This window comes from Perognathus longimembris, chromosome 23 (assembly GCF_023159225.1).
Source record: "Perognathus longimembris pacificus isolate PPM17 chromosome 23, ASM2315922v1, whole genome shotgun sequence".
Classification (NCBI taxonomy): domain Eukaryota; kingdom Metazoa; phylum Chordata; class Mammalia; order Rodentia; family Heteromyidae; genus Perognathus; species Perognathus longimembris.
The window spans coordinates 18,150,922-18,178,496 of NC_063183.1; the positions used below are offsets into that span (position 1 = coordinate 18,150,922).

Genomic DNA, 27,575 nt, shown 5'->3' on the forward strand with positions numbered 1-27,575 from the left:
CTTTAGTGCAAAAGCCAAGCAAGAGTACAGGCCATTGGGCGCTGGTGGCTCCTGCCTATAATCCTAGTTACTCAAGAGGCTGAGATCTGAGGAAAATGGTTCTAAGCCAGCCCAGGCAGAAAAGTCTGTGAGACCCCTATTTCCAATAAACTACTCAGAAAGAGCTAGAAGTGGTGCTGTGGCTCACGTGGTAGAGCCTTGAGCACAAAGAGGCTCTGGGACAGAGCTCAGGCTCTCAGTTCAGGCCCCAGGACTGACAAAAAAAAATGCAAGGTCCTGAATTCAAGCCCCAATACTGGCATGTGTGTGTGCACACACACATATACACACAACTTACAGGGTTGTGTAACACTACGGGAGCTGATGAATCTCTAGTTTACTCAGCCATTCCCTTGTTGCTACGTAAACAGTTGTTTGCATGTGTCTACTCAATGCTACAGTGAACATCTGTGTACAAACAGTGCCCTCCCCACCCCCACCCCCCATCCCTTCCTCACCGTTGAATTATTTCCTTGGGGTGATTCGCAGGTCAGCGGGCACAACAGAGTCACAGCTCCTGATGGATGCGGCTATATTCCTTTCCTCCAGGGTTATATAAATCCATTGGGCATGCACCAGCTCACAACAATTTTGCTTTCTTCCTTTTTTTTTTTTAAATTTTTGCTAATGACTTAGGTAGAAAACGGCTGCTGGATGTTGCTCTAATTTGTATTTCTCTGATGACTACATTTCCCTCCACATGTTTGTTTGTCATGACTTCCTCCTAAGTTATGATCATTTTCATGAGGTGTGATTCTGAGGAACTTGACCCTGGGAGGGTGAATCCTGGTGAGAAATGGGGCCTGCCCTGTGGGCCCAAGCACCCCTACACTCAGGGGTTCCCCCTGCCACGCTAGGACTCTGTTTGCTTTTTGCTGTGCTGTGGGAAGTGGTCTGTGCAGTTGGAAGTCGGTGGTCTCTGGAGCCAGATGGAGGATCCTAGCTGATCTGCTCCCTCCACATGGCCTAGGACCAGCGGCCTTGCCTCCCGGAGTGTCCATTTCCTTGAGTTCTCATGAAATGAATTGTAACATCTCAAGATTGCTTCCACGGAGTTTGGGAATGTGGCTTAGTGGTAGAGTGCTTGCCTAGCATGCATGAAGCCCTGGGTTTGATTCCTCAGCACCACATACACAGAGAAAGCTGGAAGTGGTGCTGTGGCTCTAATGGTAGAGTGCTAGCCTTGAGCAAAAAGAAGCTCAGGGGACAGTGCCCAGGCCCTGAGTTCAAGCTCCAGGACTGGCAAAAAATAAAAAGATTGGGGCTGGGGTTATAGCCTAGTGGCAAGAGTGCCTGCCTCGGATACACGAGGCCCTAGGTTCGATTCCCCAGCACCACATATACAGAAAAAAAACGGCCAGAAGCGGCGCTGTGGCTCAAGCGGCAGAGTGCTAGCCTTGAGCGGGAAGAAGCCAGGGACAGTGCTCAGGCCCTGAGTCCAAGGCCCAGGACTGGCCAAAAAAAAAAAATAAAAAAAATAAAAATAAAAATAAAAAGATTGATCCCAGGCTGGGCACTCACTGGTGGCTCATGCTGTCATTCTAGCTACTCAGTAGGTTGAGCTGTTAGGATTGAAGTTCAAAGTCTGCCTGAGCAGGAAACTCCATGAGACTCTTATCTCCAATTAACCACTGAAAACCTGGAAGGGGAGCTGTGGCTCAAGTAGTAGAGTATCATCCTTGAGCAAAAAAGCCAAGCAAAAGTGCAAAGCCTTGAATTCAAGCTCTATTATGGCACAAATTTAATTTAAAAACAAAAAAACAACACAAAAACCTCAGCTAGCCACGCAGCGGTGGCTCATGCCTGTAATCCTAGCTACTCAGGAGACTGAGATCTGAGGATCATGGTTCAAAGCCAGCCCAGACAGTAAAGTCCATGAGATTCTTACTGCCAGTGAATCACCAGAAAACTAGAAGTGGAGCTACAGCTCTTGAGTGGTAAAGTGCTAGCCTTGAGCAAAAAGAGCTCAGGGATAGTGCTTGGGCCCTGAATTCAAGCTTCACTAGGGACCAAAAAAGAGAGAGAGAGAGAGAGCAGGGCGAAATGAGCAGAAGCAATGGTGTGGGTGCCAGTCATTCCTCTGGGAGCTTATGACTGGGGAGACATTGTTTCAGCACTTTGGACAGAGCCCAGGTGAGGGTGAGCGCCTGAACCTTGTACTGTGTCAGCAAACGGTGCTCCTCCTGGGGAAATAATAGTGAGGGGGTGTGGGCATCCATTGAGATGTCTTCGAGGGCTTTTTGATCCGATGGTGTATGTTGTCAGGGCTCCGCTGTGAGCCCCAATTCACCTGCTGATCACCGCTCCTCAGCAAGGGGGAGTCAGGGCGCTGGGGAGGCTTAGGGAGGCTTGCAGCTTCCGCTCAAGGCTTTCTAGTCTGGAGCCTGCCCCTAGCTTCCCATCTGCCCATGTAAATAACTGCCTGTCCTTGAACTCTGGCAGGAAGGGGCTTGATGCTGGGGAGTCCTGCCTTCCCGGGGCTCAGAACGAAGATAGATTGTGAGGCACACTGCCTCGTTGAGATCCCCCCTCCCACCAATTCCCATTCATTTTCCCTGGCTCAGCTCCCTAGAAAGGCTTTTCCTGAGCCATATTTGGTCATGGGCAGGATGCCGCTGAAGGTGGTCACGGAATGGACAATGAGCCCGGGGATCAGCAGTGGCTCCTGCCCTCCTCGCCTGTCTCCCCCCTCCCCCGACCCCCCCACCGTTCTGAATAAAAGCGACTTCCTGCCATTAGGCAGCTCTGGAGCCGGGGCAACCAGTCAGCAGCTCCAACTCAGCAGAGGCTCCCCACAGAGTGCTCCCACCCCCAGTCAGTAATAATTAGCAATGCCTTTGTCTGCTGGGTGGTTTGTAAATTGATCTCTGCTCATTTACTAAAAAGGTTTTACTCTGGGGAATTAGGGAAGGGCTAATTAAAAGAGCTGGTTTTGGAGACTTCAGCCTGGGCTTTGTCACCTTGGACCCGATCCTTCACCAAGCTGGGCCTCAGGTTCCGCCATGGTGCGATAGGTGGTCCTTACCTGCTGGGTTCGTCTCACCTGCTGATGGGTATGAGGAGCCCACGTGGCCGGATGGGAGGCTGCGTCCTCAGCTGTCCCCACTGTCCCCTCCCACCTGCCCTCCCTCCCCACCCAGGGCTGTTGAAGGAGCGTAATAGGGAAGCTTTAAGAAAGCAGAGCCTGGACAGTCACTGTGGCTCATCCCTGTAATCTTAGCTACTCAGGAGGCTGAGATCTGAGGACTGCAGTTCAAAGCCAGCCTGGGCAGCAAAGTCCATTATGAGACTCTTACTTCCATTGAGCCATCAGAAAACCAGAAGTGGAGCTGTGGCTCCAGTGGTAGAGTGCTGGCCTTGAGCAAAAGAAGCTCAGGGACAGCGCCCAGGCCCTGAGTTTGAGCCCCACAACTGACAAAAAAAAAAAAAATCTGGAACTGGAGTTTGATTCAAATGGTAGAGCCACCAGCCTTTTTTTTTTTTTTTTTTTTTTTTGCCAGTCCTGGGGCTTGAACTCAGGGCCTGAGCACTGTCCCTGGCTTCTTTTTGCTCAAGGCTAGCACTCTACCACTTGAGCCACAGCGCCCCTTTTGGCTTTTTCTTTTTATGTGGTGCTGGGGAATCGAACCCAGGGCTTTGTGCATGCTAGGCAAGCACTCTACCACTAGGCCACATTCCCAGCCCAAGAGCACCGGCCTTTGAGTGGAAAAAAGCCAAATGAAAGTTCTAGACCCAGCACTGGCACAACACAAACAAAAATAAATCCATAAGAACATTGGCCAATTAAACTCATTAGTATATGCAAAGCACTTAGAATGCCTTGTGTATGAATAATCTTCCAGCACGTGTTAGCTCTTACAACCATCTTTAAAATATGGATGCTCCTGCTCTTGCTGTTTGCCCCCTTGGGTGTCCTGCTTGAGGAGGCTGGGGAGATGGGGCCTAGTCGATTGGAGGCCCAAGTCCAAGTGGGGTGAGAGGAGCAAGCAGAGGGAGTTGGAGCCCCTCTGAGCTGGGAACAGCAAGGTTCCTGAGGCTCCTGGGCCACTGGGGGGGGGGGGCAAGTCCTATTCTCAGCCCCCCATAATCCTCTGCTCACCAGTGCCCCTCCCCTTAATTAAGGCCTCACCTGGGGGCCAGCCTGATGAGCCTCTTGATTGGTTCCCAGCATGGAGCCCCTGCAGCTGGGAGATAAAGGGACCTCAGCCTTCCTTCCTCCAGAGCCTCCCTCCAGCTCCGGCTGTAATGGGGACTGGGAGCCCGGGAGGTGGGGGAGAAGGGCCCAGTGCCCCCTCCTGGGGGAGTTCAGACGCCATATTTCTCTTCAGAATGACAGCATTTCTATTACCTTAAAGGGCTCATCTATTTATGCGGCAATTTTTTTTGAAGGCCTGTCTGCCATTATTGAACCCTGTTTGCTGGTGAGGGGAATGAGCACTCCATCACCCAAATGAACAAACTCCTTTCCGCATTTTTCCCCTCTCTTTCTCAGCTCCTGTCTGTCCATCGGTCATGTGCAAACGTGAGCTGGGAAGGCGGGGGCGGGGGGGGGCTAGGAAAGCTGGGATCCGTGAGGCGGTGATTGAAGTTCCACCACACAAGGTTTCCAGTGTCCTTTAAGGACATTTCCCCTCCTGCCGGCCTGCCATGGAGGACGGCGTGCGTGGCTGCCTCGTGGCCACCTCTCGGGGTGGCTTTTGAGCTGCAACCACAGAGAGAAGGCCAGGCGCAGCCAGGAAAGAAGGTGGGCAGGAAATGAGAGGCAGGTGATGGGGACCGGATGTGTGGGCACTTCCTGCTCTCATTCCGTTTCCTCATTCAAAGGAAGTCTGTGCACTGTTAGCCCTGAGATCAGAAAGCCAGCTTCTCATCTCCTGCCCCTTCCCTGTCACCACACACTCATTTCCTAATTATGATTGGAAAAGGTTTTCCTAGGTGCCGAGCTAGTAACCCTCTGGGCTGGGAATATGGCCTAGTGGTAAAGTGCTCGCCTCCTATACATGAAGCCACTTGGGCCACAGTGCCACTTTAGGTTTTCTGGGGGTTAATTGGAGATGAGTCTCCTGGAAGGCTGGGGATATGGCCTAGTGGCAAGAGTGCTTGCCTCGTATACATGAGGCCCTGGGTTCAATTCCCCAGCACCACATATACAGAAAACGGCCAGAAGTGGCGCTGTGCCTCAAGTGGCACAGTGCTAGCCTTGAGCGGGAAGAAGCCAGGAACAGTGCTCAGGCCCTGAGTTCAAGGCCCAGGACTGGCCACAAAAAAAAAAAAAAAAGAGTCTCCTGGACTTTCCTGCCTGGGTTGGCTTTAAAACATGATCCTCAGGGCTGGGAATATGGCCTAGTGGTAGAGTGCTTGCCCAGCATGCATGAAGTCCTGGATTTGATTCCTAAGCACCACATAAACAGAAAGTGGCACTGTAGCTCAAGTAGTAGAGCACTAGCCTTGAGCAAAAAGAAGCTCAGGGACAGTGCTCAGGGCCTGAGTTCAAGCCCCAGGACTGGCAAAAAGAAAAGGAAATCTCAGGCCCAGACCCTGAGTTCAAGCTCCACAACTGACACACAAAAAAACTAGAAATTAAAAAATAAAAATCTGTCATTCCAGGAACTATGAACGATTATTAACCTTATCATCCCAGACTTTTATTCCTGTCGTGAATCCTTAATTGGTGGAGCTGTGACTCAAGTGGTAGAGCATCAGGCTTGAGGATAAAGCTAAGGTACCAGCCCCCAGATCCCATGTTTGCCAGCAAACCGATGCTGTCTATGAATCTATAACGAGTGCCAGACAGCTCTACCGTTGTGCAGTGCCCACCATGTGGAGCTGCACAGGTGTCCTCACCTGTTCTTCAGGTCGCTGGTGGCCTATTCCACTTTGGACAGCTGTGAGAGTGTGTTGCAGGTGTTCTCAGTTTTTAACATCTGTTCCTTTCTCTCATCGGGGTGCCAGGCGGATGGCCCCACAGGCTGGGGGCTTGATCCCAGCCAAGCACAAGGAAGCAGGGTGGGGCTCCATGTGAGGTGACCTCTATTTCTCCCCGCCCCACCCCACCCCCTCTCCCACCCCCCTGGCTCTCTGCTCCTCGTGTCTCATGCAGAGTTTCTTTTCCCCAGCCTCGCAAATGCCATCCACAGCTGCTTTATCAGTGACACACTAATTAGGCCCAGCGAGGTTTGGTGTGCCTGGGAGAGGCCCCCAGGACTGCTGGCGGGCCAGGCGTGTGCTTCCTTGGCGGTGTGGCTTGTGCATCTCTTTCTCGGGAAAAACCATACACAAGGCTGGGCCTCAGAGCCAAGAGTGGCAGAGAAGGGAGGAGAACGGCAGCTGCTGGGCCCGGCAAGAGGGCTTTGCACACAGGAAAGCTTAACACACACACCTGCTGCTAGCACCAAGCTGACACTGGACCTCAAAGGTGGCGCCCTCTGGTGGCCACAAAATTCCAGGAGTCATAGGGGAGAGAGACCGTGGTGGAGGACACCAGACAGCGCGGCTCCCAGACCATTTCCAAGTAGGGAAGTCCCTTCACCCGGCCACCTACTAGTAAATCCAAGCTCTGTGCTCACCTGGTACCTTCTGGAGTAGCACAGTGTCTGACACACTAGTGCTTTAACACTGTGTCCTACAAGGCACTGGTGGCTCACACCTGTCATCCCAGCTACTCAGGAGGCTGAGATCTGAGGATCACAACTCAAAGCCAACCCCAGTAGACAAACCCATAAGACTCTTATCTCCAGTTAATCAGTCAAAAGCTGGAACTGGAGGTGTGGCTCAAGTGGTAAGAGCACCAGCTGTGAGCCAAAAAGCTGAACAAGAGCACAAGGCTGTGAGTTAAACCCCTCAATATCAACACACACACACACACACACACACACACACACACACACACACACACACGATTCCCTGATGTGTGAATTAATCCTGCACACATGAACCATGAACTGAGCACAGGTTACAGGCCAGGCATTGCCACCTGGGGGGCTGGTGAAGCCCTAGCCTCACCCTCCCAGAACTCACAGCTAGTGAGAGAGAGTACTGCAGTTTCCAAGTGATTCTTTTCCAAGAGTAGACGGTGCCACACAGGCGTGTGGGAAGGTGGGGAGATTTGAGGAACATGGGCACTGAAGAGAGCCTTGGTCTATCATGACAGTCAGCAAGACCCAAGGTTGTGGCAATGCCCGGCTGGTTGTCAATGCTCAGCACGTTTGTGGGATGGAGGGATGACTCGATGAATGGATGGATGCTGGATAGGTAGGCAGGTAGGTAGATAGATGGATGGTTGGAAGGATATGGATGGAGGGTGGTGGGTGGATGGAGAGATGGGTGGGTAGATGGATGGATGGGTGGATGGATGTGGATGGAGAGATGGGTGGGTGGATGGATGCTGAAACCCATGTGGTCTGACTCAGGCTCGGAACTGCTTCCTTCCTGACTTATCCTGCCTCCTCTCCCTGCTTGCGGGTCCTTATGTCCTCTCTGCCGATCTTCCGCTGGGCTGGCAGGTTGCTGCCTTAGCCAGGATCTAGAGAACCAGATCTGCTCCCTCCACATTGCCCCCTACTTGCAGACCGGAGCACACTTAAGGAAGCCCCAAATAAAACTTCCCAAATAGCCTCCTTCTGAGTGAAGAAGGGTCAAATGCTCTCCCTCCTCCTCCTCCTCTTCTTCCTCCTCCTTCTCCCACTCCAAAAGTCTGTCATTAACCTCCTGCCCACTGTAAGGGGCACCGTGATCAACAGAAGCCCAGCTGTTGATTAATTTTCCCAAACAGGAGCAAACTACAAAGCAGCATATTGCAGAGGAGAAAATTCAATAAACAACATTTGAAACAAATTTAATAGAACATATAACTCATTACCCACCGGGCACTACCTCACGGTGTGAGGAGGGAGGAAAGTGGGAGAAGGAGGAGAGATTTGCATCTCTTTACAAGGACTAGCTCCAAGGGTTCCGGCTGCCAGTAGCTCCTTCAAATCAAGTTCAGGGTGTTAATAGCCATTGCTGCATCTATAATTAACAGGTCTTTGAAAAGGGGGGAAGAGTTCACAGCCATGTCTTATTCACAGAATGAAGACACAGAGCAGGACTGGTAGGTGCAAACTCCCCCACCCCACCCCACCCCTCCCCAGTGACGGGCTGGGGAGATGAGATGGGATGGGATGGATATAGAAACCTCTAGATAAGCTGGGCTCTGGTGGCCCCCTAGCTACATAGGGCAGAGCTCTGAGGATCAAGGTGCAAAGTCAGCCTGGACAGGAAAGTCCATGAGACTTTGGTTGGTGGTGGTGGTTGTGGGGTTTGAACTTGGGGCCTGGGTACTGTTCCCAAGTTTTTCCACTCAGGGCTAGCACTCCACCACTTTGCATCACACCACCACTTCTGTTTTTCTGGTGGTTCATTGGAGATAAAGGGTCTTATGGATTTTTCTGCCGGGGCTGGCTTTGAACCACAAATCCTCAGATCTCAGCCTCCTAAGTAGCTAGGATCACAGGGGTGAGCCGCTTGGATTTTTCCCTTTTCTCCTCTGCCAGCAGCGTGTGCTTTTAGCTTGATGGTCTCTCCAGGAGGCGCAGCAGGTACTGGAGGCCGCGTGTCCTCTGGCAAGGCTGGGAAGAGTTCTCTAGGATCCCCATGGACAGACCCACGGCTGGGCCCACGAGAAACCTGGGGTGGGAGGGCACAGATGGGGCTGGGAGATAAATCCCTTTGTCTTCATCCAGAGGAAAGAGGCATGCATTGTGCCTACAGTTGAAACCCAGGCCGAGGCCCTCAAAGCAGGAATGTATTCTCGAGGTTTAAGTCTTGGAGAAATGAGAGTCCTCCAGAGAACAGGGGATCTGACAGACTACAGTCAGGCCTGGCGAGGGAAGGAGATGGGCTTGTGGTGCAGGCCTCTGTGCTTGGTGTTGAGATCTCCTCCTGGCCCAGCCTGTCTCTGTGATCCAGGCACACAGGGACAACTTACTGTGTGTGTCATGGAGTTGTTGGTAAGAATTAAACAAGATCAGGGGGCTGGGGATATGGCCTAGTGGCAAGAGTGCTTGCCTCTTATACATGAGGCCCTGGGTTCGATTCCCCAGCACCCCATATACAGAAAACGGCCAGAAGTGGCGCTGTGGCTCAAGTGGCAGAGTGCTAGCTTTGAGCAAAAAGAAGCCGGGGACAGTGCTCAGGCCCTGAGTCCAAGCCCCAGGACTGGCCAAAAAAAATAATAATAAAATAAAATAAAAAATAACTAAACAAGATCGGGAGGCCAAGAGTTAAATTCTGTGCTGCATGGACTCCTGGGGTCAGTTCCCTGGGTACTTTTTTTTTTTTTTAAACCAGTCCTGGGGCCTGAACTCAGGGCCTGGGCACTGTCCCTGAGCTTCTTTTGCTCAAGGCTAGCGCTCTACCACTTGAGCCACAGCATGACTTCTGGCTTATTTCTATATATGTGGTGCTGAGGAATTGAACCCAGGGCTTCATGCATGCTAGACAAGCACTCTACCACTAGGCCACATTCCTAGCCCCCCTGGGTACGTTTGGTAAGGGCTATTGTATTAGCTTCCCACGGTTGCTGTAACAAATTACCAAATATTTAATGGCTTAAGACAATATAAGCTAGGACTTGAACTCAGGGGCCTGGGCACTGTCCCGGAGCTTTTTTTTTTTTTTTTTAAATGCAAGGCTGACACTGTGTCTAAGTGGAGCCACACCTCCCTAGCTTTTTTGGTAATTAATTGGAGATAAAGAGTCTTACAGACTTTCCTACCTGGGCTGGATTGGAACTATGAGCCTTAGATCTCAGCCTCCTGAGTAGCTAGGATCATAGGCGTGAGCTGCTGAAACCAAACTTTGGTCATCTACTTCTTTTTTTCTTTTGTGCCAGTCCTGAGGGTCGAACTCGTGGCCTGGGAGCTGTCCCTGAGTTTCTTTGTGCTCAAGGCTAGTGCTCTACCACTTGAGCCACAGTGCCACTTCCAGATTTTTCTTTTTTTTTTTTTTTTTGGCCAGTCCTGGGCCTTGGACTCAGGGCCTGAGCACTGTCCCTGGCTTCTTTTTGCTCAAGGCTAGCACTCTGCCACTTGAGCCACAGTGCCACTTCTGGCTGTTTTCTGTATATGCGGTGCTGAGGAATTGAACCCAGGGCCTCATGTATACTAGACAAGCACTCTTGCCACTAGGCCATATCCCCAGCCCCACTTCCAGATTTTTCTGAGTAGTTTATTGGAGATAAGGGTCTCACAGACTTTTTTTGCCCTGGCCTGCTTTGAACCATGATCCTCAGATCTCAGCCTCCTTAGTAGCTAGGATTCCAGGCATGAGCCACCAGCACCTGGCTGATATCTACTTTCAAGGACTCCTGTGATTGCATTGAGTGCACCTGGGAAATCCCATCAAGTCCTCACACCTGCACATCTCTGCCCACCTGCAGAGTCCCCTGTACTATCCTGACAGGTCTAGGAAGAGGACATGAAGACATCTTTTCTGCTTGCCACAGCACCCAGCATGGGGCCACCACTGATCTCCAAATCCATGCCTTCTCTTTCTAGGGAGAGGTCTGTGCGGTCCCCTGTGCAGCTGGCACTTATGGCCCCAACTGCTCATCGGTCTGTAGCTGTAACAATGGTGGCATCTGCTCCCCTGTGGATGGCTCCTGCACTTGCAAGGAAGGTAAAGTAGCTCGTCTCAAGCCCCGCCCTCCAGCCCCGGTGATTGGTCTGCTTCAGGTCTTAGGCCAGGCAGTTCCTCCCCATCCTCCTCCCCCCACCCCTACAGGGCCAGGAGGCCACTACAGGAGACACAGCCATTGCCTTAGGCCTGGGCCTAGCTGGGTGGGATGGTATACACCTGGGATCTTAATACAGGGGAAGCTGAGACAGAGGATCTGAGTTTGAGACTAGCCAGGGCTACACAGTGAATGGTGCCTTATCTGAAACCCACAAAAGCAGCTGCTGCTCCCTCCCGGGGCCCTGCTGCCCGCAGCAGAACAGGAACTTCATGGGGATCCCTGGGCCCCAAGTTCTCCAGACCTGGGTGCTGTTTTCTCTGTGAAATGTGGGGAGGCAAAGGCACACGGGCCTGGGGAAGTGGACAGAAAGCCCTGCAGAGCCTGGAGAGGTGACCGCGCCCCCGTTCCGTCCCCCCAGGGTGGCAGGGCCTGGACTGTTCGCTGCCCTGTCCCAGCGGGACGTGGGGCCTGAACTGCAACGAGAGCTGCACCTGTGCCCACGGGGCGTCCTGTAGCCCCACCGATGGCTCCTGTGCCTGCACCCCAGGCTGGCTGGGGGAGACCTGTGAGCTGCCCTGCCCGGTGAGTCCCCCCCTGCCCCTTCCCCCGGGGCGGGATGGGGGGGAGATTCTGGGAAATGGACAAGAGAGCACTGGGCCCGGTGATGGAGTTTGCTTCAGGTCACAGCTGTTCTTCACTTCTGTGTAGGTTTTCCTCCCTTGGCCTCAACCTTCCCATCTGTAAACCGGCAAGTCTTGGGCAGACATGACAACCAGGCACCCCAATCCCCACTGCTTTAGGATCAGCACTGTTACCGGATGCAGTCCCAGGATCGTGCTCAGGAGAGCACAGGACAGTCCCCGAGCCAGCAGAGGCCCTGCCTCGACAGGCGATGTCCTGGCAATGTGTCTCAAGAGTCAGTACTTTCCTGATCCGGTTTTGGGGGTACTGTCCAGAAAGAACCACCCAGACTTACTCACTGGGGGGTCTCCATCATTTAAACCATCTGCCGTGAAATTGAGTGCAGTTGGACTCTTGCGTCCTGGATTCAGATCCTGACTTTGCATATCCTGTTACCTTATGAGCACATGACCAATGATGGCTATCATTTTCTCCCCCAGAGGCAAGGAATAAGCCATAGTCAACCCCCCACAGAGGACGTGTGTCACCTGTGTTATCGTTGACTGTTTATGATGGGCGTACTGGGGCCTTTTAAACTGAGGGCCTGGGCACTGTCCCCGGGCTTTTTCACTCCAGGCTGGCATTCTACCACTTGAACCATGCCTCCACTTTTGGCATTTTGGTGGTTAATTAGAGATAAGTGTCTCACTGCCTTTCCTGCCTGGGCTGGCTTTGAACTGTCATCTTCAGATCTCAGCCTCCTAAGTAGCTAGGATTACAGGCGTGAGCCACCGGCGCCCGGCTTTATTAACAGTTTAATATTAACTAAATTGTCATCATTCCATTACTAATTATAACACTAATCTTTATAGCCCTCTGCGCCTAGCCTTGAAAAGTGAGGCGAAATTATCGTCTTCTCCACACCCCATTCTGTTGTTAATATGACTAGTTATTTGGAGTGACTTTGACCATTTTATTTTATTTTATTTTATTTTTGTGTGTGTGCCAGTGCTGGAGCTTTGAACTCCCAAGTTTCACACTCCCCTTGTGTTTTTTTTTTTTTTTGGCCAGTCCTGGGCCTTGGACTCAGGGCCTGAGCACTGTCCCTGGCTTCTTCCCGCTCAAGGCTAGCACTCTGCCACTTGAGCCACAGTGCCGCTTCTGGCCGTTTTCTGTATATGTGGTGCTGGGGAATCGAACCTAGGGCCTCGTGTATCCGAGGCAGGCACTCTTGCCACTAGGCTATATCCCCAGCCCTCCCCTTGTCTTTTTTACACTCAAGGCTGGCACTCTACCATTTGAGCCTCACCTCCACGTCCAGGTTTTTGCTAGTTTGTTGGAGATAAAGAGTCTTCTCCGATTTGTAGGGGTTGTGGTTCAGGGTTGTCACCCTAAGCCCATAGCAGCCTGGAACGTTCTGGTCCTTTCTCTCCCCTCTGCTCCACAGGACGGCACATTTGGGCTGAACTGCACTGAACGCTGCGACTGCAGCCATGCCGACGGCTGTGACCCTGTCACAGGCCACTGCTGCTGCCTGGCGGGATGGACAGGTAACCTCCGCCCAGCCAGAGCGCCTGGGTCCTAGGGAACGGGTCCCCTGCACCTCTCGACTGTCCTTGACCTTTCTCCCCTTTGACACTCTTTGGTTGTTGTTGATTGTGGTGCTTGAACTCAGAGCCCGGGCTTTTGTGCTCAAGGCTAGCACTCTACCACGTGGAGCCACAGCCCGCTTCCTCCCTTGAGCCTTGGTTTTCTCAGAAAGAAAATGGAAGCTGGGCACCAGCAGCTCAAGGCCTATAATGCCAGCTACTCGGGAGACTGAAATATGAGGATCATGGTTCAAAGCTAGCCGAGGCAGACAAGTCTATGAGACTCTTATTTCCAGTTAACGAGCAGAAAACCAGAAGTGGAGCTGTGGCTCTAAGTGATCTCTACCACTTGAGGAAAAACAAAGTAAATAAATAAAAGAGCATGAGGCCCTGAGTTCAAGCCCCAGTTTTTGTTTGCAACTATTTCTTTTCTTTTTTTTTTGGCCAGTCCTGGGTCTTGGACTCAGGGCCTGAGCACTGTCCCTGGCTTCTTTTTGCTCAAGGCTAGCACTCTGCCACTTGAGCCACAGTGCCACTTCTGGCCGTTTTTTTCTGTATATGTGGTGCTGGGGAATTGAACCCAGGGCCTCATGTATACGAGGCAAGCACTCTACCACTAGGCCATATTCCCAGCCCCTGCAACTATTTCTTGAATAAACATAAAAAAATAAAGGCTGGGTACCAGTGGCTCATGCCTAAAATCCTAGCTACTCAGGTGCTCAGCTCGACTTTAATTTTTCATTGTCTCTATTTTGAGGAAGCTGATCAGATTTTAATGACATCAAGTACGATTTTTAAAGCATTAGACTTATGCCAACCCCTGATGTCCATCTAGGGTTTATCTCTCTGCTAACCTGAAATCCCACACAGTGAGCTCCATACATGGAACTGCCAGATTCTCACTGGGAAAAGACCCCCCCCCCCCCCCACACACACACACAACACCATCCCTCACCCCTGGAAGTCCCCACCCTGCTTCCCAGAGAGTAACAAAAACTGAACCATTCCTGGGAGGGAAGCCTGGAGAGTAAGCTGTGCCCTCCTACGCTGCCTCTCCCCACCCCCTTCCTCTGCCTCCCCTCCCCCTCCTAGCCAGGTGGGCCTGAGCATCAGGCTTCAAATTGGTCCCACTGCTACTCTTCTCACTACCGCTGCCTGTTTGCAGGGGCCTAAGTCTTTCTCCCTCTTTCTTTCTTGGGGCCTATGTCCTTATAACAAGGCAGACATGATTTTTAAACTAATTCTGCTCTTCTTAGAGCCTTAGATACTCATCTTCCAAAGCCCCAGTCTCCTGGGTCTCTGTTCCATTCATCTAATGCCTAGCAGGCAAGGAGCCTTTCTGCCTGCGAGGAAAACCCCCTCAGCCCTGGGCTTCCAGCCTAGGGCCTTTTAAAATTCTTTCTTAACTTTCAGGATGAGATTTCCCCTACTTAAGCTCAGAAGGACCATAGATCTTACCTTTGCCACAACCCCTCTGTGTGTGTGTGTGTGTGTCTCTCTCTCTCTCTCTTCCTCTGCCTCTCCCTCTCTTACTCCCTCCCCCCCTTCCCTTCTCCCTCTCCCTCTCTCCCTCCCTCCCCCACCCAGGTAATGGGGCTTGAATTCTGGGCTCCACACTTTTTGTTGTTGTTGTTGTTGACAGTCCTGGGGCGTGGACTCAGGGCCTGAGCACTGTCCCCGGCTTCTTTTTGCTCAAGGCTAGCACTCTACCACTTGAGCCACAGCGCCACTTCTGGCTTCTATCTATATATGTGGTGCTGAGGAATCGAACCGAGGGCTTCATGTATACGAGGCCAGCACTTTTACCACTAGGCCATATTCCCAGCCCACTGCACTCTTGCTTGGCTTTCTTTGTTCACCGTTGTTGTTCTACCACTGGAGCCTTACCTTTACTTCTAGCTTTTTGTTGCTTGATTGAAGATGACTTTCCACTAGCTCACCACCTTGTCACACAATCCTCAGATCTCAGCCTCCTAAGTGGCTAGAAGAATTACAGGTGTGAGCCATGCGGCATCTGGCTTATTTCTCCTCACTGAGACATTCTATCCAGGCCCTTCTTCAGCTGTTAACTGTCCAACTGAAGTTCCTTAAAATCAATCTGTTGGGTTACAACTCATTTAAAAAAAAATAACAATAGTGGATATATGGTGCAGCATATATGCATCATATTGAGGACTATGATGTAAAGATCCTGAAAGAACCCACCACGCTCTTAAGACCTGCCCAGGTGACTGCAACCGAGCCCAGCCAGGCCCCAAGCCCTCGGGCTAACACCAATGCTCCCCATAAAGGCACTCACTGCGCATGTCCGCTTCTCCCAGGCCTGGGCCCGTTAAGGTGGAAAAGGCAAGAGCCACCCCTTCTCCCCGCTCGCCCACGCTCCCCACTGACCCATGTCCGCCTCGGGCCCACAGGCGTCCACTGCGACAGCACATGCCCCCCGGGGCGCTGGGGCCCCAACTGCTCCATCTCCTGCAGCTGCGAGAATGGCGGCTCCTGCTCTCCCGAGGACGGGAGCTGCGAGTGCGCCCCTGGCTTCCGAGGACCCTTATGTCAGAGAAGTAAGTCTGAGCCCCCACCCCCTCCCCGCCCCAACCAAGGACCTCAAGACCTCAGACAGCGCCCCATTCCCCAGCCCTTCCCAGTGGGAGCTGGTAATCCTTGCTTCCTCCCCACCCCCTGCCACTTTCTGGTGTGTATGCTGATACTGGGGCTTGAATTTGAGGCCTGCTGCTCTCCTGTAGCTTTTTCCCTCCAAGGCTAGTGCTGTTCCGCTTGAATCAGCATCCACTTCCGGCTACTTGCTGATTCACTGGAGACCAGAGTCTCTTGGATTTGTAGCCTCAGATCTCAGCTTCCTGAGTAGCTAGGATGACAGGTATGAGTCACCAGTGCCTGGCAATCCCAGTTACTTGGGACACAGAGGGAGGGGGATCAGGGCCTGAGGTAGTCAAAGACTAAATTGCAAGACCTTGTCTGAAAAAAAAAGAAATTTAAAGCAGAAAGGGCTGGGAGCGTGGGCCCAAATGGTGCAATACCTGCCTAGCAAACTTGTATATAATATTTAAACTTGCAAAATAGTTGACAGTAATGTTGTGCTTGTTTACTAAAGATATACTTTTTCTTTTCTTTTTTCTTTTCTTTTTTTTTTTTTTGGCCAGTCCTGGGGCTTGAACTCAGGGCCTGAGCACTGTCCCTGGCTTCTTTTTGCTCAAGGCTAGCACTCTGCCACTTGAGCCACAGCGCCACTTCTGGCTGTTTTCTATATATGTGGTGCTGGGGAATCGAACCCAGGGCTTCATCTATACGAGGCAAGCACTCTTGCCACTAGGCCATATTCCCAGACCAAGATATACTTTTTCTTATAAAGTTCCTTAGGTGTACAAATAGAAACACATACCCACCAATTACTGCATTGAGAGGCCTGGGGTTTATGTTTCAGACCTTAGCTGAAGGTCCTTTGCAGTCAGGAAGAATATGACTGTTGTGAAGATAAAGAGTATTTCAGCAGCAAATATTTTTCTGTACCTTCCATGTGCAATTACACCCTTAAATTCCACTACACCAGGGCTGGGGATATGGCCTAGTGGCAAGAGCGCTTGCCTCGTATACTTGAAGCCCTGGGTTCAATTCCCCAGCACCACATATACGGAAAATGGCCAGAAGTGGCTCTGTGACTCAAGTGGTAGAGTGCTAGCCTTGAGCAAAAAGAAGCCAGGGACAGTGCTCAGGCCCTGAGTCCAAGCCCGGGACTGGCCAAAAAAAAAAAAAAAAATTCCACTACACCACATGACAGTAAATGGACATTCCAAAATATAGATATAATTATATGATCTTACTAATTATTGCTAATGCAATGATTTCTGAAGAATCACTTCTGCATTTTAGAGGATAATTCATTGTTTATAGGATGTTTTAGGTGACATTAGATGTGAATAACATTCCCAATAAATTTATATAGCAGTGAAAAAAAAAAAAAAACTTGTGATCTTCAATCCAAACCCCAGTACCATCACAAAACAATATTACTAATAAACGAATGAATTGGGCCTTCCAAGTAGAAGATGCAACTCTTTACACTGTGTGTGTACCTGTGCAGGTGCACACCAGTACTGGGGCTTGAATTCAGGACCTTGCACTCTTGCTCAAATTTTTTTTTTTTTTTTTTTGCCAGTCCTGGGGCTTGGACTCAGGCCCTGAGCACTGTCCCTGGCTTCTTCTTGCTCAAGGCTAGCACTCTGCCACTTGAGCCACAGAGCCACTTCTGGCCATTTTCTGTATATGTGGTGCTGGGGAATCGAACCCAGGGCCTCATGTATACGAGGCAAGCACTCTTGCCACTAGGCCATATCCCCAACCCTTGCTCAAATTTTCTTTGGGCTCAAGGCTGGTGCTCTATCTCAGGAGCCACAGCTCCACTTCCAGCCTTGTTTGGTTGTTAATTGGAGGTAAGAGCCACACGGACTTGCCTGCCTAGGCTGGCTTCAAACCTGGGATCCTCAGCTCCCCAGCTAGTTACAGGTGTAAGCCACAGAGCCAGGCTTCTTCCCACCCTTTTTTTTTGGGTTGGGGGGGGGGGCGACAGTCGTGAGGCTTGAACTCAGGGCCTGGGCTCTGTCCCTGAGCTTCTTTTGCTCAAAGCTAACACTCTACCACTTGAGCCACAGCGCCACTTCCAGCTTTTTCTGTGCATGTGGTACTGAGGAATCGAACCCAGGGCTTCATGCATGCGAGGCAAGCCCTCTATCACTAAGCCACCTTCCCAGCCCCTTCTTCCCACCTTTTTTGAGGACCTCCCTTTGTTGCCATATGGAACAGGAGGGGTGGCCAGCCTGGCTGGGGCTCCCACTGTTACTGATCACCCTCTCCTTCGCACCTTCAGTCTGTTCCCCCGGATTCTATGGCCATGACTGCGCCCAGCCTTGCCCCCTGTGCGTGCACAGCAGCGGGCCTTGCCACCACATCAGCGGCGCCTGCGAATGCCTCCCGGGCTTCTCTGGAGCCCTCTGCAATCAAGGTACTGTCTCCAGCCAGGGAAAGCACCGGGCAGGCAGGGAGGGAAGATGATGGAGTACCACATGGCATGAGACAACGCCATTGCACAGTGAAAGGGTGACGCGCAGAGAGGTGCAGTGACACCTATGCTCTCAGAGCTAGCAAGTAGCAGAAATGAATTTGGACTCCCAATGGGCTTAGCTAAAAGCAGGGAAAATAAGCTGGACAGTGCTGGCTCACACCTGCAATCCAGCTACTCAGGAGGCCGAGATCTGAGGATCGCAGTTCAAAGCCAGCCGGGGCAGGAAAGTCTGTGAGATTCTTATCTCCAATGAACCACCAGAAAACCGGAAGTGGTGCTGTGGCTCAAAGAAATAGAGTGCTAGCCTAGAGCAAAGAGCTCAGGGGCAGCAACAAGGCCCTAGGTTCAAGCCCCATGACCCCTACCCCCACAAAAAAAAAAAAAGCAGGGAAAATGACATGAACAGGAACCCAGCAGAGGAGATACCAGGTGGTCTGTGTTGAGTGTCAGGCACAGCGAAAGGCAAGAGAAGCATTGGCCGGAGACAGAATTCCCAGAGTTCCCTGGAGCTCAGAATGCTGCCCTGCCTGGCCCTTGAATCCTCCAGGCTGCCACCACCCTCAGCAGGAGTCGGACAGGGAGATAGAGCTCACTAGTATTGGGGTGCCATCACACCGGCCACCTATACAGAAACACTATGCTTGGGCTGGGAATGTGGCTTCATGGTAGAGCGCTTGCCTAGCATGTATGAAGCTCTCTCTGGGTTCCATTCTTCAGTACCACGTAAACAGAAAAGCCGAAGTGGCGCTGTGGCTCAAGTAGTAGAGTGCTAGACTTGAGCACAGAGAGGCTCAGGGACAGTGCTCCGGCCCTGAGTTCAAGCCCCAGGACTGGCAAAAAAGAGCCATGCTTTGCTTCTGTTTGGAGGGTATTTATTACAACATGTCAGTGTATGAGGACAGTGCATCTTGATCACTGTCACCCTGGAAATGCCATGCTTCGTAACACTTGCAGATTTCTGCAAGGTAAATATTCCCATCATGGCTTTAAGTGCTACTGGTTATTATTTAGTTAGTTAGTTAGTGATGCTATTTGAGGCTTTTCACTCAAGGCTGGTATTTACCATGTGAACCACAGCTCTTCTGGCTTTTTAGTAGTTAATTGAAGAGAAGAATCTCATGAATTGTTTCCTACCTGGGAGGGCTTCAAATGTGGGTCCTCAAATCTCAGCGTCCTGAGTAGCTAGGATGGCAGGTGTGGGCCAATGGCACCTGGCTATACTGGTGGTTTCTGTGTGTGTACGTGTGTGTGTGTGTGCGTGCTGGTACTGGGCTTGAACTCCGGGCCTGAACACTGTTCCTGAGCTTTTGTATTCAATGCTGGCATTCTACCACTTGAGCCATGGCTTTACTTCTGGCATATCTGGCAGCTAATCGAAGACTAGCGTTTTACAGACTTTCCTGCCCAGGCTGACTTCGAGCTAACCCTCAGATCTCAGCCTCCTGAGTATCTAGGGTTACAGACAGGAGCCACCAGCTCCCAGTGATGCCCCAAGTGTGTTAATAACGCCATTCACAAAGATTCCTCACCATGAGCAAGAAGTGGGAAGGCAAGAGCTGGCCCAACACACGCCCCTCACCGCTCACATGTGGCTACTTAGGCCCAGGCTTTGTGGACAGTCTGGGGAGTTGCAGTGTTCCAGCTGGGCTCCAGGCCTTGTGGGGGAAAGGCACAGCCTGGTTGAAGCTCAGTGACCGGACCTGAGCCTGCCGAGCCAGTCGTGAATGGCTGGTGATGGAAGGGGAAGCTGGCCGACCAATGTCGGCTGGGGCCTTGAGCACATCTTGGGCTCACAACCTTGAATACCAGCTGGAGGAATTCAAGGGCTCGGAGGTAAATGTAGAGCTCAAGGCAACTTGCAAGGTCACCTCAGCGAGGATCACATCTGGCCTCGGCTGAAATACTTCTCTTGATGGAGAGCTCACTCCCTCTCAGGGGAAACCCATTCTTTTGATGAATGATCCCTGCTGAGCTTGGCTATTTAAGTCGGGGAGGTCTGTTAATATGTATGAGTGGAAAGTTGATTCCGTGATGCATTGAGGTCATGGGAAGTTTGGACCCTAGGGAAACAGATGTGACAGTTTCATTTGCTTGAAACCCTCCTAGGAGAGCTTAATCATCACCTGGCAGGCTGAGGTTTACTTATTAAACATCAGAGACTCAGCCCGTCAATACAGCTAGGCCTGGTCTAAATTAGGGCCCAGGCAGCCAGAGGAGTCCCTCTCGCATCCTCGTTGTCTGATTTATTACCCACTGGCCTAATGAGTATTTTCCACATATAGATCTAATGGAGTTTGCTATTAATGGCAACTGCCCTGGTTAAGTCTCAAACCTTGTAAAAAATTGAACTGACACTTTTCTAATGACTGGCTTTCCAACGAGTTACAAATTACAGACACTACTTGTGCAGAATCATTAAACATAGATTAAATCTATAACCAGATGTTTTCTTTGCACGAGCCTTCTATCCCCAGCTGCCCTGCCCACCCACCCCTGCCTGGCTCTTGATTCAACTAAGAAGTCGACCAATTAATGTATTAGACTGATCGCATTAGCGGCTCTGTGGGTGAATTTGTCAGCCTTGTATATATGAGAAAGACTTAAAAGAAGAGACTGTCTTGATGGACAGCCTCAAGAGTCTGTTTTTTGGGGGTGGAGATTTAGGGGTGTGGGGGTAAGGGCGGCTCCAGCACCCACCCTGGCTCCCCATGGAAATGATTCTAGGGGACTTTTGATTTTTCTGGAAGCTTTGAAGGGTGAGTCTGGACTGCAAACAAGGATGGTGGGGTCCTCCTGTCAGTGGGAGCCTGTCTGCAAATCAGGGGACCCCTTAACCAAGGGCAGAGGGCAGTGCAGGATGGTTCCTCCCCCCGTTTCAAGGAGGGGGAAACAGCTGGGCTGATATGGCTGGCTCAGAAGTACTGAGCTGCCCAGGCCCTGGTGTCTGTAATCCTAGCTACTGAGGAAGCTGAGATCTGAGGATCCAGATTCAAAGAGCCAGCGTGGACAGGGAAAAAAAATCCATGAGACTCTTAATCTCCCATTAACACCAAAAAAGCCACAAGTAGAGCTATGCTCAAGTAGTAAAGTGTCAGCCTGGAGCGATAAAGCTAAGGAATGGCACCCAGGAACAAACACACACACACACACACACACACACGGGCTATGAGCCAGTAAGTTGCTAAACATCTCTGGTGCCTCAATTTCCCCATCTATAAGGCGGTGTGACCTATAGAGTAATGAGGCTATATAATAATGACAGCATTACAAGGTTAAGTGAACTACTATTTGGGAAGCATTTGCACAGCATCAGGGTGAAGCCCAGGGCCTCACCCAGAGTCATAAGGTACTCTTGTCACTGAGCTACACCCCCGGCCTATCCGAAGCCCTCTATCCATCATGGCTTGGGGGAGAGACAGCAAAATGCAGTGGAAAGCACAGGGACTGGGCTGTGCCCAGAGGAGCCCCACCCAGCCCCGCCACTTCCAACCCCTTCCTCGGTCAGAGCTCCCAACAGCTTCCTGCACGCTGCAAGGATGGATGTGAGGGGCACAAAGTGGTTAGGTGAAGAAGGACGACTGCGGCCGTGGCCCAGAACCCTCTGGGTGGGCGCAGCTGCGGGTGGCAGCGTGGGTGGGAGGGCAGGTGCCAGCATGCCCTGTGCCCGCAGTGTGTGCCGGAGGGCACTTTGGGCAGGACTGTGCCCAGCTCTGTTCCTGTGCCAACAACGGGACCTGCAGCCCCATCGATGGCTCCTGCCAGTGCTTCCCTGGATGGATTGGCAAGGACTGCTCGCAGGGTAAGCCCCCCCACCTCCAATGGCCACCCTGCAAATGCTCGTCAGAACCTCCCTGCCCTAGCACCTCCCGCTTCAGGGCTGAAACCTCCTTCTGCACATAGCAATGCCACCTGATTCCCATTTTGCTCTCTAGCTAATGTGATGGATTACTAAGACTGACCATGCACATTGTTAACTGCTGGTGTTAAAGGTATTGGTATTGTTGACAGTCCCAGTAACACTATTAATCCCAAGAATTAATACTCCATTAGCATCTGTGCAAGGAGCAGCCTGAGTTAGTTTGTATGGGGCAGAAGAAGGATCAAGATGTGGGATGCTGGTCCAGGGGTTTGAATTCAAGAGCCCCGGTGTTGTCCCGGAGTCCTTTTGTCCAAGACTAGCACGCTACCACTTGGGCCACAGCTCTGCTTCTGACTAGTGGTTCATTGGAGATAAAAAAAATCTCATGGAGGGCTGGGAATGTGGCTCAGTGGTAGGGTGCTTGCCTGGGTTCCATTTTGGAAAAGGCAGAAGTGGCACAGTGACTCAAGTTGGTAGAGTGCTAACCTTAAGCAAAAGAAGCTCAGGGACAGTGCCCAGGCCAAGTTTAAGCCTCAGGACTGGCAAAAAAAACAAACAAAAAGTCTCACGGATTTTCCTGCTGGGGCTGGCTTTGAACCACAGTCCTCAGCTCTCCAGCTCCTGAGTAGCTAGGATTACAAGTGTGGGCCACCAGCACCCAGCCATGCTGGAATTTTTTTTATGGATGATGATACATATTGATAGATGATGTCCTGGGCATTCCAGGCCTGGACGGTGGACCCTGTTGGATGCACAGATAACAACAGCCCCTCTGAAGGAACCCCAGTCTGAGGGGGAGGGGACCTAGTCTCCGCCCTGTGGAAAGGCTTATCAAGTTGGCACCCACAGTACACACACTGTAAGCCAGTGTTTACCCACACGCTTCCAGTCAGCCAGTCCTCCCAGAGGGGACACAGGAGCCCCGCTGGCTGAGCCATCGGCAGGCGAGTGAAAAGAGCCAGGAAAGGCCAGCAGGTCCCTCCTGGCGTCCTGGATCTGACGTGGGATTCCCCTTCCTCTCTCCACCTTGCCTTCACCGTCTGCACACCCACTCCTCGCAGCATGCCCCCCCGGGTTCTGGGGCTCTGCCTGTTTCCACACGTGCAGCTGTCACAACGGAGCCACCTGCAGCGCTGAGGATGGGACCTGCCACTGCACACCGGGCTGGACGGGCCTCTTCTGCACCCAGCGTAAGCCCCGCCTCCTGGCCGCCACAACTCCCAATCCTGTGCTGCGACCTACTGGCCATCTTGGGCACAGCCATTGCCTGCAGCCCTGTCCTGAGGGAGGGAAGAGGCTGGACTCCAAAGTGGAGGGAAGAGGGGCAGGCCTGTTAAGTACCCCAACAGTCAGCCAGGACAGACTCTCCATACACAGCAAGGAAGCAAGGAGATGGGGCCTGGCCTGGCCTTTGCTTCCGACGCCCCACCTGCCCTGGCAGCGTGGTGCAGAAGGCTCTGGTGCAGGGTCTCCCTCCCCTCCCCCATGCTCCCCTGGAGAAGTTGACAGGGACCCAGCTGCACCCTACACTTGTTCCGCCCCCTTTCGCCACTGTGACCCGAGACCTTGCTTCTCCAGGCTGTCCAGCAGCGTTTTTTGGGAAGGACTGTGGGCGCGTGTGTCAGTGTCAGAATGGCGCCAGCTGTGACCACATCAGCGGCAAGTGCACCTGCCGGACAGGCTTCACCGGGCGCCACTGTGAACAGAGTGAGTCCACCCAACCGGGTCGTGGAGCTGGGGGCCAATCCTGCAGCTCCTGCAAGACAGCTGCCCCCCCGACCCCAGCTTGCTTTCAACAATTGCCCCCTTAGCCTTGACTTTTGTGGCTACTGCTAAGGAAAGAGACGGACAGTTATGCCTGAAGAGTCACTTCCTGTACTCGGGGCTGGGGACCTTGAGGGCAGAGTGAAGATGTGATGAAGCACTAGAGGAAGGCAGGATTTCTTGGGTCATCTTTTTTTGATGTTGGTTTCCTTGGGTGGGGAGGGAATTCAGGGCCTAGGCCCCGTCTCTGAGTTTTTGTGCTCAAGGCTAGCCCTCTACCACTTGAGCCACAGCTCTACTTCTGTCTTTTTGGGTGGTTAACTGGAGATAAGTCTCTTGGACTTAACTTGCCCGGGCTGGCTTTGAACTTCGATCCTCAGATCTCGGCCTCCTGAATAGTTTGGATGACAGGCATGAGCCACCGACACCTGGTTCTTTGGTCTTCTTTAAAGCTGTTGGTGGCATCCAGTCCAGGGAGAGTGCTGGTTAAAGGTGGTGGAGGAAGTCATAGGGGAGAGGAAGTCCCGCCCTCTCCTGTTGCACCCGCCCCCAGGGCCATATACTCAGCTCACCCCATATGTCTGAGTGCAGCACCGTTGGGCTGTAGGTAAATAGGCTTTACTCGGAGTTGGATTATGCCTGTGGCCACCCCTCCGCAGAGCAGGAGGGGAAGACTGCTGCGTCTCACCGCCTGCCCTCTGCCCGCAACACAGGATGTGCCCCAGGAACTTTTGGCTACGGGTGTCAGCAGCTGTGTGAGTGCATGAACAATGCCACCTGTGACCACGTGACTGGCACTTGTTACTGCAGCCCTGGATTCAAGGGCATCAGGTGTGACCAAGGTAATGCACAGGAGGCCGAGCACCCGGGCAGGGGCTGCGGAAAGGATCCCGTGGGGATGCCAGGAGTTCCCACCACATGAGTGGGTCTCTAAAGACTCTTCCCTTTATTCACACTCAAGGGGGTGTGGGAGATAGACAGTCTAGTGTCGTGGCTGCACCATGGTCATCCCTGGTGAGCTCCCCTAAGATGAGCCAGGGCTCAGGAAGGACAGACTAGCAGCCAGGTTTTTCTTGTGCCTGGGAAGTATTCTTGGGCAAGCCATTTCCTTGAAGATAGTCACATCATAATCAGTGGGTCTGAATGTACAGAGGCGTTACAGTTACATCAATCAGGTAACAAGGACATTTCTTTTTCGGATGTCACCCCTTAACGTCCCTATCTTACAATTTACCAAACTGTGGGCAGTCCCACAGCTGGTAAGCAAGGAGAGAGGCAGTCTGGTTTTTCCTCACTGCTAATTATTGTTTGAACTTGGAAGAGTTACTTAACCATTGCCAACATTTTTTTTTTAAATCAATGGAAAAAGAAATCATTAAGGCCTTTGTGTGTGCGCCAATCCTGGGGCTTGAACTCAGGGCCTGGACACTGTCCCTGAGCTGCTTTTGCTCAAAGCTAGTGCTCTACCACTTCAGTCACAGTTTCACTTCTGGCTTTTTGATAAGTTTATTGGAGGTAGAGTCTCATGGACCTAACAACTGGGCCGGCTTTGAACTGTGATCCTCAGATCTCAGCCTCCTGAGTAGGATTATAGGCATGAGGCACTGGTACCCAGCTGTAAAGGCCTTTTTCATAGTGCTGCCCCAGCAGTAAATGAGTAACTGGCTTTCATAACAGTAAAAATGCTCCGTAGACATTCTGGTTTACATATGACTTCTTCCCCTTGTAGGAGTTTGAAGCAACCGAGGCACAGTGAGGGTTGGGGGGGGGGGTGTCCCATGGAGGATTAGAGAGAGCAGATCTTCTCACTCCAGAGGATCCAGGAGAGGGGAAGAGCAAGCAGGCTGGCCCCAGGCTCAGCTCCACCCTCTCCCCCCGCAGCTGCCCTCATGATGGAGGAGCTGAATCCATACACCAAGATCAGCCCGGCTCTGGGCACGGAGCGGCACTCGGTAGGTGCCGTCACGGGCATCGTGCTGCTCCTGTTCCTCATCGTGGTGCTCCTGGGCCTGTTCGCCTGGCGCCGGAGGCGACAGAAAGAGAAGGGCCGGGACCTGGCTCCCCGCGTCTCCTACACTCCTGCCATGAGGATGACCAGCACCGACTACTCCCTGTCAGGTAAGCTAGGCGCGGCACTCCCCACGCCCTGTCACACACATCCTGCAGAAGGGCCACACTGGGGGTATGGGGGGGTGTCACTGGGTGGATGGCAGGTCACCCCTGCTGAGTCTTCATGGGATAGGGAACAAGGTGTTTCCTGCAGCCTCAGCTCTGAGCAGCTGACAGAGGAGCTGTTAGTGGAATCAGGGTGGGCACCCACTTAGAAGTCTCAAAGGTTGACCAGCAGTAGGACATCGTGGGAGGAAGCCGGAGGGGGTCAGGGTAGGGTTGCTGGCCAGATGCTTCCTCTCGGATGAGCCCTGCGCTGCTACTGTGACAACAGGCTTCATATAAACAGTAGAGGGCAAGATGCTCTGAACCCTCGAGTCTTGGTCACAGGCGTCTGCGTGGGCCTGCCTGGGTGAGCACGCAATGTCGGCTCTCTCCAGCTGGCCCAGCCTCCTGAACCATTCCTACTAAGCGTCGCACGCTGTATACCATGCCAGGCGTGGCAGCACAGACTGAGGTGCCGCAAGGGCAGACCTTGCCTTCCCAGAGCTCCTGGCCCCCTGGGTTTCGGCCAAAGCCAACATTTGCCGTGCGTGCGTGCGTGCGTGCGTGCGTGCGTGTGTGTGTGTGTGTGTGTGTGTGTGTGTGTTGGGGTGTCCATCGATGGCTGTAATGAGAACAGAAGGATGGTTTCCCCATGCATCCCTGGGGCATTCCCCCAGGCCTGTGGAGGTTTTCCTGGACCCCTGAGGAACAGGCGCAAAGGACTGTGACCCCAGGAGGAAGCAAGGGCAAGAGTTCACCCAGACATGGAAGCCTGAGGAGCCCGCATTCCCCCACAGGAACGGAAGCACCCAGGCTCTCCAGACTGGGGGGCAGTGAGCTCCAGAAAGCTTGGGGGTAGGGGAGGTTCAGCTGTCACTCTGCAGGGCACTTTTACAAACAGCCCAGGTGGGTGGAGGGCTCATGCCAGGGCAGGCGTATGATGGAATATGGCACCTTGTTCTCTTCCTAGATTTGTCTCAAAGTAGCAGCCATGCCCAGTGCTTTTCCAATGCCAGCTACCACTCACTGGCGTGCGGGGGGCCTGCCACCAGCCAGGCCAGCACTCTGGACAGGAACAGCCCCACCAAGGTACCGGGTTCCCGATTCCCCAGCTTCCACCATTCTTTGAGCCCTCCCCTTTGCCCAGCAAAGAAATGCACCCCACTTACAAGCAGGGAGTCAGGCCAAGTATGCAGCCTCCTGGCCAAGGCCTTCCCCGGCAGCTCCCAGCATAACCTAGCTGATAACACAGCCGGATGTCCTTGGCCTAGTTGTCTCAGCCTGTATGTGAAGATAGCGTAGTACACCGTGTGCCAAAATCAGTATCAAGATGACTGAGAGGCTGGGGCATTACTTTTGTAGCCCTAGCTACTACTTGGGAGGATCAGGGTTCAGAAACCAGGCGAGTAGTAAAGTTCATGAGATTCCCCCTTCTCAACCAATAAGTGGGTGCAGTGGCACATGCCGATCATCCTAGCTACATGCCCAGAGGGAAGGGGGGTGGGGAAGAGGCTAGAGCTGAGTGCTGGTAGCTCACACCTGTAAGCCTAGCTACTCAGGAAGCTGTTAGCTAAGGATCACAGTTCAAATCCAGCCCAGGCAGGAAAGTCTGTGAGACTCTTATCTCAGATCACACAAAGCCAGAAGGAAGTAGAGCTGTGGCTCAAGTGTTAGCCTTGAGCACAAATGCTCAGGAACAGTACCCAGACCCTGAGTTCAAGCCTCAAGACCAGCAAAGTAAGATGCTGGAGGCATGGT

The 27,575-nt window shown here is 52.3% G+C and overlaps 1 protein-coding gene across 6 annotated transcripts in view; it reads left to right on the plus strand.

Moving 5' to 3' along the window:
* Megf11 (multiple EGF like domains 11) overlaps positions 1-27,575 on the plus strand; it is a 171,190-nt gene that overhangs the window by 128,012 nt on the left and 15,603 nt on the right. For 2 of the 6 annotated variants that reach the window (XM_048332641.1, XM_048332642.1), the window contains exons 10-20: positions 10,575-10,695; positions 11,172-11,335; positions 12,822-12,924; positions 15,378-15,524; positions 17,846-17,980; positions 21,711-21,839; positions 22,961-23,089; positions 23,478-23,606; positions 24,377-24,505; positions 25,545-25,781; positions 26,788-26,906. In XM_048332641.1, the coding sequence (XP_048188598.1) occupies positions 10,575-10,695; positions 11,172-11,335; positions 12,822-12,924; positions 15,378-15,524; positions 17,846-17,980; positions 21,711-21,839; positions 22,961-23,089; positions 23,478-23,606; positions 24,377-24,505; positions 25,545-25,781; positions 26,788-26,906 (1,542 nt within the window). Of the gene's footprint in view, positions 1-10,574; positions 10,696-11,171; positions 11,336-12,821; positions 12,925-15,377; positions 15,525-17,845; positions 17,981-21,710; positions 21,840-22,960; positions 23,090-23,477; positions 23,607-24,376; positions 24,506-25,544; positions 25,782-26,457; positions 26,483-26,787; positions 27,123-27,575 lie in introns of those variants that run through there. The other 4 variants (XM_048332644.1, XM_048332646.1, XM_048332645.1 and 1 more) reach the window with 3 other exon arrangements.